Consider the following 14,404-nt stretch of genomic DNA (forward strand, 5'->3'; position numbering starts at 1 on the left):
CTACATTGGATGTTTGTGTGAGATCCAGTTAAAGGCAAAATAGAAAAGCAAAATGGCGGCCATGCCTGGTTATATGCTGGTGGGTCTCGCAAAGTAACGTTAAATCTTGTTACTCATATGCAAATAAGACGGTGCTGGCTTGAATAAAAAGCCTGTTTTCACAGTTGTTCAGAGTTGTGAGTTTGAACTGCAGCGTATGTACACATAGTATTGAGGTGCGACGATTTTAACAGCAAAAACCAAAACCACAGAAAAAAAGGAGTAGAGAATGAATTCCAAAGGCTAGAAGTTTGAGAAAAGAAGCTATTAGAGTAGAAAGTCTTCTAGCATGTAGGGATCTCTACAGTGAAACGGGGTGGAATTTAGCTGATTGTCTGGTTGATCGGGGCTATTTACATTAGGGAGACACCAGTGCAGCAAATTCAAAAAGGATTTGGAGTTTCATAGAATCTATGATTAATGGAATCATTAAGTAGAAATCATAGAATGGGGATACAGCTTTTTCTTTTGAGTTAGTTATGAAGAGTTAATATTTTATTTATTTAATAATTCTAACTAGATAATATTTTTTTAAAAATGCTGATAGGTTTTAAATTTATGATTTTTATCTTTGATCAGCTGTCATATTCCCAGAACATATATATGTATGTGTGCATATGTGTGTGTGTGTGTGTGTGTATCTATCTATCTATCTATCTATCTATCTATCTATCTATCTCTCTCTCTCTCTCTCTCTCTCTCTATATATATATATATATATATATATATATATATATATATATATATATATATATATATATATCATAATGCACTCGTTTCTAATCAGACAAAGTAATAATTTCGGTTTATAACCAGACCATTTCCACAGGTAACGTACAATTCAATTATCTTCTATTTTCAGATTTTCAAGTTAAATGATTTTTATGAAATTTAACGAATGTAATCTTAGTAGATCAATTTAATTCAATTAATTACCATATAAGGAAAAGGTAGTAGAAATTTACACTGTAGTGGACACGGTAGCCCATCACCTGTCCAAATTAATCTTGAATTGTTGCGTTGTTAGTGTATTAATTACTTCACTTGGAAGTTTATTTCCAAGATCCAGGAATTCTGATTAAGAAAGAAGCTCTCGTTCCGTGCAATTGAAATTATACTCTAAACTACTAGGACTTGTCCCCGGCTTAGCCCGGGATGAAATATAAGAGAATGATTTAAGTATTAAAAAAAACATCAACTAAATACTGTAGAAGTACCAGCGGTGGGGGGAAATAAATGTTTGGATTTATTCGTACAAGTCCACAGTTCAACCTAAATAAAAGGACAAAAATACATAAAAATCTTTATGATGTACGTATTTATCATGGAACGAAGATGTCACATTCCAAAAATCATATAAATCTATCAAGTACTTATAAATATAATAAAATAATGTGAAATCGCTAGCATCACAAGGCTGATCTCGGAAACTTGAATTATGGAGTTATCTGCTTTTGTTTATTTGGTCAAAGTGCTGATATGTACCAAGTTAGCACTCACCTTTCAATTTTGGTGTATTTAGGTCTATTTTTAGGGGATATTCGGGTCCGTTTGGAATAAATATCACATTTAAAATTGTCGCCAACAAGTAATTTTTATGATATTAAGACATTTATTATACAATGTATTCTTTAATGGTTTTCAGTTGTCGCCATTTTGGTTTTCACTTAAAAGCGTATGTTCGCTTCAGTTTGTATCATCAGCAATGAAAAAGAATGGCGACCACTGAAAACCATGAAGGAAAACATTGGATAATAAAGGTCTTAATATCATAAAAACTAATTATCAGCAACAATTTAAAATGTAATATTCATTCAAAACAGATCCGAACACCCCTAAGAATTTTTGAAAGGTGAGTGTTGGTATATTGGCACTTTGACTATTTATTTTTCAAGATGGTGGCGCAAGACAATCTCTTTTTGCTTCGCTAAAATTTGATTTTCTTTTTGAAAAAAATCTAGATCAATTTGTGAAATTTTTAGAATATGACATCTTAGTTTCATGAAGGGTATGTAAGTTTTTTCTGTATTATTATTGTTAGTGTTGTTATTATTATTGTTATTATTATTATTATTATTATTATTATTATTACTATTATTATTATTATATTGGGAGGTGTGTAAGAGGGTTGGGGTGAAGTGTGGTGGAAAATGGTTTGAGGAGGTTCCTGATGAAGTGAGAACAAGTGAGGATGGCAAGGTAGAGGTATGGTGGGACAAAAGTGTCATAACGACCAAGCAATTGGAACATAATCGTCCGGATTTGGTCGTCATTGACAAGGTCTCAAAAAACTGACAGATTGTAGACTTTTCAGTACCCTAGGACAGGAATGTGAGAGAGAAGGAGAATGAGAAGTGGAGCAATTATGGCCCATTGGCCTTGGAGATAAGGCGTATACACGGGGTTAAAACACAAATAATCCTGGTCGTAGTTGGTACACTAGGAGTAGTATCAAGTCATCTAGAAGGACAATTGAAAAAACTACAAATCCCCGATGTTTTAGGTGGCCTTCAGACCTCTGCAATTGTAGGTACCATCAACATCCTTAGGAAAACCCTTGATCTTAGAAGTTCCTGGTTTGAAGCCGAGATTAAGGGAAATCCTCTGGAAATTAATCCTATCCCTTTCTAGAGAGACGTTAATAAACGAAATCAGAATTATTATTAGTATTGCTATTGTTATTATTATTGTTCCACTGACTTTTTGATGCCTTTGAAAAAGCAAAGGTTAAGGGAGTAAATCCTGACAAAAAATCTGGTTTGGAGTTCCGATAGGCAGATGGTGAAGCACTGTAACACCTTTTCAACAACTCCTGTTTCTGCACTGGCTTTGACCGTATTGATTTACCTTTCCATTAGACTTGGTCAGCAATGCTAAGAGAGGGACCAAGGTAACTGGGCAAATTTAGGTTTCCTCATCACTTGTCCAGGCCCGCATCCAGAAAGCCAATTCCAGATTCATATAACCACAGCAGATGCTGCAGTGCACCAGACTAGATGCAGAATACCACTGTCCCACTAGACAGAAGGTTGCCATTAAGTATTATCACTGTATATAAAAAGAAATTTAGGTTTATAAAAGGCACAACAATGCAGAGATGTAACAGATAGACTCACACTGATGTAACTAAAGATATAATGGTGGAACCAGCTACGCAGTTTCACTTTTATTGATTCAATTCATGTCTTACTTTCTATAAACCTAAATTTCATATATATATATATATATATATATATATATATATATATATATATATATATATATATATATATAGTCTGTTTTTTTAATACAAACATTATTGGTTACATATGTGCATACATGTTTAAGTGGAATCCTAATTCAAAAAGACCACCTCATCGGACCCCCCCCCCAAAAAAAAAGACCGACATTGAAAAGAGAATCAAGATCAAATTCGTTTTTTTATAGGATATTCGAGTATGGTCTCAGCTTTGGAGGAAAGTAGGGCGCATACTTTGTGAATGAAAGCAGTAGGGGTTTTGGAGGAAGGTGTGATGAAGGAAAACAGTAGGGGGTGAGGGAAGAGGGGGTGAAGTACGATCTCATGTGGTCCAGCTGTAGAAGCAGGGAATTATTGATATTATTTTAACTTGGCGGTTGTTTATTGGCCTAAGCTTTCCCCTTGATCTGAAGTAATATTATGCCCTCATTGCTGTTCTCTATCTTTGGTTTTTATGGTTGTATTTTTTTCTTTTCTGGGGGGACTAGATTATCTATTTTATTGTTAAGTTATATCTATTTATTTTATTCCTCGCTTTTTTATCATTTGATTCTCATTTTCAAATTATTTATATATTTATTTGTTCATAAGATATATGTTCATATGATTAAGTTAACAGTCAGTGAATAGATATACAAGCTTATTTATATGATTTAGATAAAGGTGGTGTACTGGGAGTTATATTTTTCATTCTACTGTGGTGTCTGAAGTAATTACAGTGGCAAAGGTTTATATATAAACTCATATATATTCATATATGACAAAAAGTCTATATTCCAAATTCCAAGATGTTGTTCATCCTAGCGTATATTTCTTTCAGCATGTTAAAATATTCAATTCTTGACAGCACCTGTTTCATAATATGGTTGTCTTCAAGTCTAACGTAAATAAGTTCTTGATGAGCCGTTCTATATAAGTTATCAAATTTAACAAATTTTCATTACTAATGATTATTATATTGTCCAATTTCTACTGTACACTCTTTAACCCTTATACTTGAGTGGCCCCTTGGTCTTGATAATGTGTTGATACCTATGAAAAAAAAAGAAAACGTCCAATGTGAACAAGTTCTAATTGAATCGTCCCCCTAAGTAATCCAAGTTACAAAATTCCCACTGTTTACTATGCTAAAATCACAATGACTAATGTATACCTATTAACCCTTATCCTCGAGTGGCCTCTGGGCCTTGATAAGTGGTGACACCCATGTAAAAAAAAAAAAAAAATCATATAATTATTCTGTAAATTTTGGAATATTTTGTGTCCTGACATACATATATATATATATATATATATATATATATATATATATATATATATATATATATATATCTTAGTGTTGGGACGATTAATCGGAATCGGGAATCAGAGCTTTTTGGGGTATCGAAATCGGAAAAATTTGAAACTTATTAACCGATGCCAAAATCGATGGCTTAAATTATCTTTTTTATTTAATTTTGGTTAAAAAACATCTTCCATGAGTGTAGCAATAATAAAATAATAAATATTTTTTGATTTAAACTTCCAGTTAGACTAAAATCTCTAAATCACCCCCCTCACAAGTGTGTTTTTACGTTTGAGAAAATATATACACAATTTAAGATGTGCTTTTTACAATAATCGGGACAAAATAACACTTTTATAGTCAACTATTTAGAGATTTATAAAGAATCGGAATCAGTAATTGTATTGGAATCAGGAATTTAATACGGAATCAGTAATTGTATCGGAATCAGGAAAATGGTAGAATCGTCCCAACACTAATATATATATATATATATATATATATATATATATATATATATATATATATATATATATATACAGAGAGGGAGAGAGAGAGAGAGAGAGAGAGAGAGAGAGAGAGAGAGAGAGAGGACAGACAGACAGACAGACAGAAACAAAGACAGCGACAAGTCAATCTATTTCTTTAATGTTTTTTTTTTTTTATCTTAGAAAGAATGCAGAAAAATCCGCTGGAAAGACTGCCTGAGTATTTGAAGAAGATTTCCTCCGAACTTGATCGTTGTGTGGAGTTTTGGCTTAAATATTCTCATGATGAAATAAATGGGTAACTTTTTCACTTCTGAAAAATATTACATTTTTTTTTTTTTACATTTTAGTTTTTGCTTTTAATTTTATAATTTAGTTGTATTCCTCTCAACTACTTTAACAATTAGTCGAAAAGTTTGATATGTCTTGTCAAATTCGGAATCCTTTATGTCAAACTCGGGAATCTGTACATAAATTTATTTAATCTTAATTAAATTTGAGTTCTGCACTATGCAAAAAAAAGAAATGATTTAGTCCATCATTTTCACCCCCCCTTCCATTGAGATCCCAAAGTCCCCAATGCTCTACTATCTTTAAATTTGAGTTCAGCACCATGCAAAACTGCTAAATAGACATAGACAGAAAATTTTGGACAGATATGTTAAAATAGTCACAAAAACGGAGTGTTTTATTAGCCCTAAAAGAGCCCCTGGGGCACAACCAAGAGTTATCGTAAAGTACAAACAAACAAAATTATATAGAAATCAGTTTGTTACAACTTTTCAGAAAGTTTTATAAAAATCCAGGGCATCAAATTTTTTTAATAAGCACAAAAGTGTCAATTTTAGCTATTTTAACCCGAAAGGCACCCCTGGGGGGGGGGGAGTTTTCCAGGAAAATCCGTTCTGTTACTTTTTTACTCATATCATGTTTAATGTTTGTGAAAAATTTTAAAAAATTCCAAGGTGTAGTTATTGAGAAAGTGCGAACAGATGAACGGACAAGGGTGAATTTAAAGGTCCGCCCTCCTTTTGTCAGGGGACCAATAGCATTCAAAATGAGAACAGTAGTCCAAATAATCCAACTAATACAAATTATCAATCCTCATCTAAAAAAAAATTCCAAAATATAATTTAGATTATTCAGACTACTATCCTCATCTTGGTTGTTATATATTCACAATGTTTCAGGCAATGCAACATCCAACTTTCTTCAGGTGCATCTTTTGGAATTTAGAAAATTAATTTAGAAATTAATCAAATTTTATAATATTATAAATATTATAAAATGGTTAGATTCAAAGTCAGGTGTGGAATTAGTGATAGTGTTTCTGTGAAACGCAATGGGTTCGAACTTGGCACACCTAGGTTTTCAGTTGTTGTCATTAACCACTTAGCCATCGTCACCTCCAACTGTGGACTATTTACGTCATACTCAAAAATCTATATGTAATTTCAAATGAAATCTTTTATTAACTGAACGGAGTAAATTGTTATCCATGACTGAGTAGAAGTGTTAATTTTAGATTATTCTTTGTCATTATTACCTGTAGTAAAGATTGAACCTTCAACCTCCAGAAATATCTCTTACTTTTTTACACCACATATCCATGGGGAGAGTTCTAGTACGAATTTTAGAAGCCTTCAGCTTAACCGTTTATAGATGTGTAACATACAACTTATTACTATTTTGGTGTTAGTGCATTGTACAGTAATAGTATTCTCTCTCTCTCTCTCTCTCTCTCTCTCTCTCTCTCTCTGTATATATATATATATATATATATATATATATATTTGAACATTTTTTTGGAGGGGGGGGGGTAGAAAATTTAATTATGGCTAAATACAGACCAATTAACATGATGATTAAAAAAATAAAAAATGAAAATAAAGGTTAGCTAACCAGGTTTCGTTCTTCACTCAAAATCGAGGAAAATACGATTAAAAAAAATAAATAAAAAATAAATAAATATATATATAAAATAATATATATATATATATATATATATATATACGCACACACACACACACACACACACACACACACACACAGAATGTAACCCGGATATAAGAGCCCCTAATAACCCCTCGGATATAAAAGAGATTTTCTTTGGCCCTAAATTAGAGCCTGTGTTAATGTACAGTGTGACCCGGATATAACTTTGACCCGGATATAAGATATCTGTAGTGACCGTATAAGAGAGCTCTTATATCCGGGTTACACTGTGTATATGTATATACATGTTTATGGGAAAATATGCTTATTCGTCTTTTATATATTTCATCTTTATTTACACCAATCCTTTTTAATTTATGAAGCTTGATTTAACTACATAACATATACAAATAAATGACAAAAAGTCTATATTCCAAATTCCAAGACGTTGTCCATCTTATCGTTTATTTCTTTCAGCATGTTAAAATGTTCAATTCTTGACAGCACCTGTTTCGTAGCACAGAACCATTCATATAATTATTATATCAATTTTGGAATATTTTCTGCATCAGAAGAATAAGAGAAAGAGAGAGATTTATGCCCTTTGTGGTAGATCACCCACTTGAAGATTATCCACCCACTTGAAGATTATCAGCCACTAATCTGTAGCCACAAAAAAATTGACTAACCAGAAAGTTCACCATCTAGTCGGAAGTTACTTTTTTCAAGTACTTTACTCTCAGCATGGATTTCCGTTTAAAAGTGATTAACCTTTCCAATGATTGAGATTGTCGGACTGACTTCCTCATCTTGGTTGCTATAGTCACAACGTTTCGGCCGTTTTGCCCTCCAGCCTTCATCAGGTGTTTTGTATCAAACTGGGGAACCGTTTGTTAGGAGTCTCGAACCCAACCCTTTATTATTATTACGGGGGTACCGTGTTCAGACTCCAGCTAGGCTCTGGGACATAGTTGCTGATTTTCTGTTTTGGGTGTTACTTTTCGCTGCCTTCGTTCAGGATTGAACTCAGCACCTTTAGGTAACTGTAAACTTTGATACAACGTCTAGAATCACTCGACCATATGTCACTAGGACAATTCTTAGTTGGTTTTTGTTAATGTTAAATCTATGTTGTTATTCAAGGTTTTCTCTCTCTATCAGAGGTGTCCAAATTGCATTCAGCAACTATGTCCCAGAGTCTAGCTGGAGTCCGAACACTGTTCCCCCGTAATAATAATAAAGGGTTGGGTTCGAGACTCCTAACAAACGGTTCCCCAGTTCGATACAAAACACCTGATGAAGGCCGGAGGGCAAAACGGCCGAAACGTTGTGACTATAACAACCAAGATGAGGAAGTCAGTCCGACAATCTCAATCAATGAAAACACCTCATCTCAAAAATACAGACAATTACTAACCTTTCCAAGTCGAAAAATCAAATTCTTAGTAGTTAACCCCAAAACAGACATATTTTCCATTTTAGTTTCTTTTTATTATTCACATGCATTGCAATTAATATTGCACATGTCTGCAACCTAAAAAAAAAAATGGGCTCCTTTAGTCTATGGATAGCCATGAAGGGGTACCTTTCCATGAAATTTTTGTGGCAGAAGGTACGCAGTCTCCAACCACATTTCTCCTGAGTCGACATTGTTAAATACAAGTGGCAAGTGAAGTGTATGTACAGGACGACTGAAAACAAATGCCGAGATAAGCGGAGAGCACATACAGCACCTAGAATTCCCAAATGGTCACTCATCTAGAACTAACCAGGCTCAACTTTGCTTAACTTAGTTGATCTGACGAAAACCGGTGTGTCAACGCGATTATTATACATGTCCAGTGGCATAGCTAGAGTAAACGTAACCCAGGGCGGTCTGTTCCAATGTCCCCCCACTGACATTACGTCACCTCTCCTTTGCTGTCACTCAGACCGCCCCCCCTTAGATACGACACTTATATATATATATATATATATATAAAACCGCTTAATCCTTTTTCCAATTATTTTTCACAGTTAAAAGAAAATGAAATGAGTATGATTTCGAATGTACGAGTTTTCAATAAACATCGGCAAAAATATTCTTCACTTACTAATTTAAAAAAAAATGTAAAATATTTTAGAAAAGATCAAAAACTTTAAAACTACATAAATATATGATAAATAAATCTTATTTTCAGACGATTTTCGCACCTTAGCTTGGCTAAAAAATTTTGTTGGAATGACATTGTATCACCACTCTTTTGCTGTCACCCGGGGCGGACCGCTCCCCACTCTTGCCTACCTCTAGCTACACCACTGTACATGTCAGCAACTTACTGCAGACAGTAATGACAAAAAAATAAAAAATAAAAAAATAGATAAAATGAACACTATTTCTACTCCATCATGGTTAATGGAATAAGAACAATCTTCCTCCATGGATTAAAAAGAGAACTGTTTGAAATTCGGCATAAGTTGCCAAGTTTGACTCTTAGGCTCCCAAGTTCGTGACGATACACTTAAAGAAGGCAGGAAATTACATTAGCCAAAACTTTGTAATTATAACAACAAATATAAGAATAGTAGTCCGTCGGGTTGAGGTTAGTTAAAATTATTAATCCTCATCTCAAAAAAATTCTTATAATTTCAAAATCTTTACATCTTTCAGTGTTTCTTTCCTTCTTAATTTTAGGGGTTTCTTCACCTGCCTGGGAAAAGATGGAAGCATTTATGATCACACGAAGTATGGATGGCTTCAAGGAAGACAGGTATAATACAGATAGATGCTTTATATCAGTTAACCTATACGAGGCAAAGTAATTCCAACAATTTTTTAAAATAAATAATTGTTTGAAATTCCCCCTGTTTTTATACAGATGAAATATTCATGCATTGCTTTTTTGTTGTTGTCAGTTCTATGTTTTGTATCAGCGTTATTATTGGGGACTCTTATTTGAGACGAGTTTTGTGATTTGCTAAGCAATCAGAACACATGTTGCGTTTTTTTTTTTTTTTTTTGCTTTCTTATGATCAGTCGGACAATGAAAGCCTTTGTTTCACCTAAAAAAAAAAGGTGGAGTTTAAAATCAAGTTATAATGTAAGGATCGGTTTTATTTAATTAATTTGAATTCATTCTTGAGATGAGTAATTTGTATTATTTATTCATTTATTTATTCCAGACTATTATCCTCATCTTTAAGTTGCTGTTTCACGACGTTTCAGCCAACTATTCCTCTGGCCATCGTCAGGTGGTTACCGCGACAGGATAGGAAGTCCGAATCTCCTAACTACATCCTCAGCAATTACTGCCTTCCATAGTTGTTGTCATCTCACCAGGTGAGCATTGTCTGAAGATAGTGGTTTCAATCCCACCCAAAGCCGGCCAGAGGCTTAGTTGACCAAAACGTGGTGAGATGGCAACAACTATGGAAGACAGTAATTGCTGAGAATGCAGTTAGGAGATTCAAAGTTCCTATCCTGTCGCGGTAACTACCTGAAGAAGGTCAAAGGAATAGTTGGCTGAAACGTCGTGAAACCACAACTTGAACGTGAGGATAATAGTCCGTAATAAATAAAGGATTGGTTTTATTTCAAGAGTTGTTGTTGACAGACAAAATATGGTAAGTGCATCCTCATGATTGTTTTAATTTATTAACATATTTTGTTTCGTTATTAATTTCTCAGTAATCAATTGACAATGTTGGTAAAATAAAAGATATCAATTCGTAATGTCAAACTTTTAAAATTTGTGATTTGAAAAAAAAGTATGAGTTTTCCTTCTTCAGCTGTCAGATCAACCCAAATCACAGGAACTTTTAAATTCTAAAAATGACCCCCCTCTCTCTCTCTCTCTCTCTCTCTCTCTCTCTCTTTATAACTCATTTAAGTTATGGCTATTTAAATCGTAACTGAACATTCACGTTTCACTATTACTGCTTGACAATTCAAGTTATTTCGAATGAAAGCGCTTCTCGGGGTGCTATTAAACATGAGAATATGACTTTTTAAATTAAATTGTTTAATAAAATTTGATGATATTTTATCACCTCCAAACGTGTTGACCACCAATTAATTTTAATTAATCATTCCATAATTAATTTAACTTAATTAATCAATCACAATTGCGCCAGCAAATTCATCATCGTGTCACACTCAGATTTTTTTTCATGCTAACATGATAGAGAAGACAGAAAGAGATAATTTCAAGATAGTTACTGGAGAACAGTGCTGAACGTTCATTGAAAGCTGCAGTATAGACGGCAAAATTAGAAAACAGATTCTTTCTAGGAAGTAATAAAACATATCGTATAACATTTCCTATGATGAACAAGTCGGCAAATTTTCTTGAAGATTGTTATAATACAGTGTAAATGTCATCTATAAAGTCGTTATTAAAATCCACAATTCTTTCTTCAGTCCAACGATATTTTGGTAAAATAAACTTCACTGTCCACCAAGTTTCATTTATGAATGTCCGACAGTTATCCTTTTATTGTTGTCCAATGATATGCCATTTTGAGTATTGCTTATTGTTAGGCGCCTCAAATCTATTTGATTTAAATCGTTAATAAAATTCACAATTCTTTCTGTAGTTCAACAATAGTTTCAGTTTTTGTTTTGATTTTAGCCATTTAGGCTTTAGGCATAAATGTCCAACAGTTTTTGTTTTTATCGTCATTCAATTATGAGGGTACACTTTGAGACCGGATCTTAATCTCTTTATATTTATATCTGTGATAATATCTTGAATTGAAAGCTATGTTTAAGTTTAGAGGAGTTTACAATGGGTAGCTATTCTGTACAAGTCCTGGAGATGAAAAATTTTCAGTGGGTAGCTGTTCTGTATAAGTCGCGAACTTTATAATTTTGCAGGTAAAGAGCAAAAGATCCTTCTAGTGTTTTCATGAAAATATTATATGCCGGCATTCTAAAATATTCAATATTTTATGAAGCAATTCTGGTTTCTGATTGGTCGCTAGCAGAACATAGCTCGATTTGTTTGGTCAGTTCCTATCATCAGTTCCTATTGTCTATAAGTAGAACCTTCCAACTTTTAGTGATCATACCTTATTTTTATATAAAAAATATTGATCATACTCTATTTTTATATTTTTTTATATAAAAAATATTGATCATATCCTATTTTCATATAAAAAATATTGCAATCTATTAAACTAATTCCCAGACTACTCCTAAAACGAAAAGGAGTATCACAACTGTGGGGATTGATGAGAGTTGGCTGTGAACTGGATGTTGACACATCACGGTCCGAGACTAAATAAAAAACGTCTTGTAGGCACCGACTCGACGTAGGGCTTCCGGTTGAAAAAAAAAAATAAATAATAATAAAAAAATGATTGCGAACCAATGGGAAGCTTTCGCACCTTTTAAAAAACTGCGATTTCCATCGCCGTGGGGAGCCCTCAGAAAAATATAAAAGCCGAAGATTTTATGAACCAGAGGAAGAATTCAGCAGGAGGATTTGAGAGAAGATTTCGTTTCGCTATGTCAGTGAACGTACGGACGGATTCTGTCACCAAACCTTACGAGATGTGAAGAAGAAAAAAAGAAAGAAGACACCGAAATGGACTGAAGCCAACTCTGCTCCCACATTATGGGACGAGAATCTTCATTTACTAACCATTGTCTGATTCACACCTAAACCGATAAGTACAAACCACATGAACATTCACTTTTGTTGATTTTTCTCCACGCTGACCTTTCTCTCACACATTCACGAACATCTTTCCCCACGACAAAAACGTACACTTTTCACTTACAGTCCATCAATAAATAAAGCTGCTTTTCTCACTTTTAAAATTTAATGTCTGTCTTATTTATTTTATGAAGTCAGACAATTGCATGTTAAAATACAAACCTCATAACCCAAGCGCCATACAACCCAAATCCACGCAGAGAATCCAAGAGAGAAATGTGTCATGACAATTTCGCATGTTGTATCAACATATGCTTACCATTGAATGGTGATAAAACAAAGACTGTTGGGAATTCATGACTGGAACTTGGCAAACAAGTCAGACATCGACTGAAGTTTATACGTTTGGATTACAGAAAGGTTGGTTGATTGTTTTTGTTTTATGGCATATCAACCCTTTTTCAGGTTATTTAATGCCGAACACAGTTATTTTGAAGAAATTTTTTTTAATAGAATATATTTTTTTTTTCAAGTCGGTTTCTATTTAACGCATAGTTGGGACCCTAACAGGTACTACTACTACGGGTCAGAGTGGGCCTGAGAGCAGTGGCAATTAAAGGGTGGCTCCACACTCCCCAAAGCCCGCAAGCTAGGGCCTCACCATTGGATATAATTTAAGGTCATATCCAGGACCAGATTACAGAAAGGATTGTGGGGTTGATTAAGAATTCTGTAGTATAACAACGACCTATTTCCTTTTGCACTTGTTCTCACTCTTGGAGTGATTAGTATGTGGCTTGGTAAGAAGGCACTCGCGTAGTGATACATTAGGCAATAAAAATACTCTTAGTGTAGATTGCTATTTCCGCTTCTACTCAAGCCTGTTTCCTACAAAATATAAACAGTTATGTTTAAGATATCAACGTGACAAGACATATACCTCTCTTCTTGACTCTAGGCAATGGCTCTGCCAGACGCGATGAACTTAACGGACTCAGTTCCATTTACATATTACATGAGTGCCAGCTAAATCAACCTGCTTTCATAACTCTTTCCAGACCATAGTTTTGTGTTGATGAAACTTTAAATAAAAGTTATTTGAATTTTAGAGAAGATAAGAGGTTAATGTAGTTTGCTCGAAGCATTGTTTGAAGTGTATATAAAAGATAGTTAGGTTTATAGGAGGCAGAACAATACAGAAATGTAACGGACAAGCTCACACTGAAGCAACTTAAGGTGGAAGAAGCTACGCAGTTTCATCTTTATTGATTCAACACATGCGTAATATGTATGTGTGTGTGTTTATGGGTGTATGTGTGTGTGTGTGTGTGTGTATATATATATATATATTTATATATATAATTCTACATATATACATATATATTGTTTAAATATTTTACATGTAATATGTGCTTACTTGCGCCAGCTGGTCAGGTAAAATATCCATGTTGTAATCAGCTTACAACAGGCCGTCAATGTATGTTTGAAAATCGTACGCATGTCTGACGAAGGGAAGAACTTCCCGAAATATTGCAACATGAATATGCTACCAGGCCAAATGACACACATATTGAATCAATAAAGGTGAAACAACATAGCCTGTTCTACTATTATATATTAAGTTGCTTTGGTTTGGATCTGTCTGTAACATCTCTGCATTGTTTTGCCTCCTATAAACCTAAATTTCTTGTAAAGAAAATGTTTGTCGTTTCAACCGAAAAATCGGTGACCTTTTTTCTTTTTCTCAAACAAGGCCGATCAGATGCAGCAACCTACCACA

General features: G+C 33.8%; 1 protein-coding gene across 1 annotated transcript in view; it reads left to right on the forward strand.

Annotated features, from left to right (window-relative positions):
- The first annotated feature begins 840 nt into the window (after nt 1-840).
- Nucleotides 841-14,404, forward strand: part of LOC145293680 (N-acylglucosamine 2-epimerase-like) — a 67,921-nt gene continuing 54,357 nt past the window's right edge. The window contains exons 1-3 of the mRNA XM_080140076.1: nt 841-868; nt 5,234-5,348; nt 9,660-9,735. Coding sequence (XP_079996202.1) covers nt 5,239-5,348; nt 9,660-9,735 — 186 coding nt within the window. The 5' untranslated portion in view covers nt 841-868; nt 5,234-5,238. The remainder of the gene's footprint in view (nt 869-5,233; nt 5,349-9,659; nt 9,736-14,404) is intronic.

Source organism: Euprymna scolopes, chromosome 2 (assembly GCF_053919585.1).
Source record: "Euprymna scolopes isolate OS-2025 chromosome 2, ASM5391958v1, whole genome shotgun sequence".
NCBI lineage: Eukaryota > Metazoa > Mollusca > Cephalopoda > Sepiida > Sepiolidae > Euprymna > Euprymna scolopes.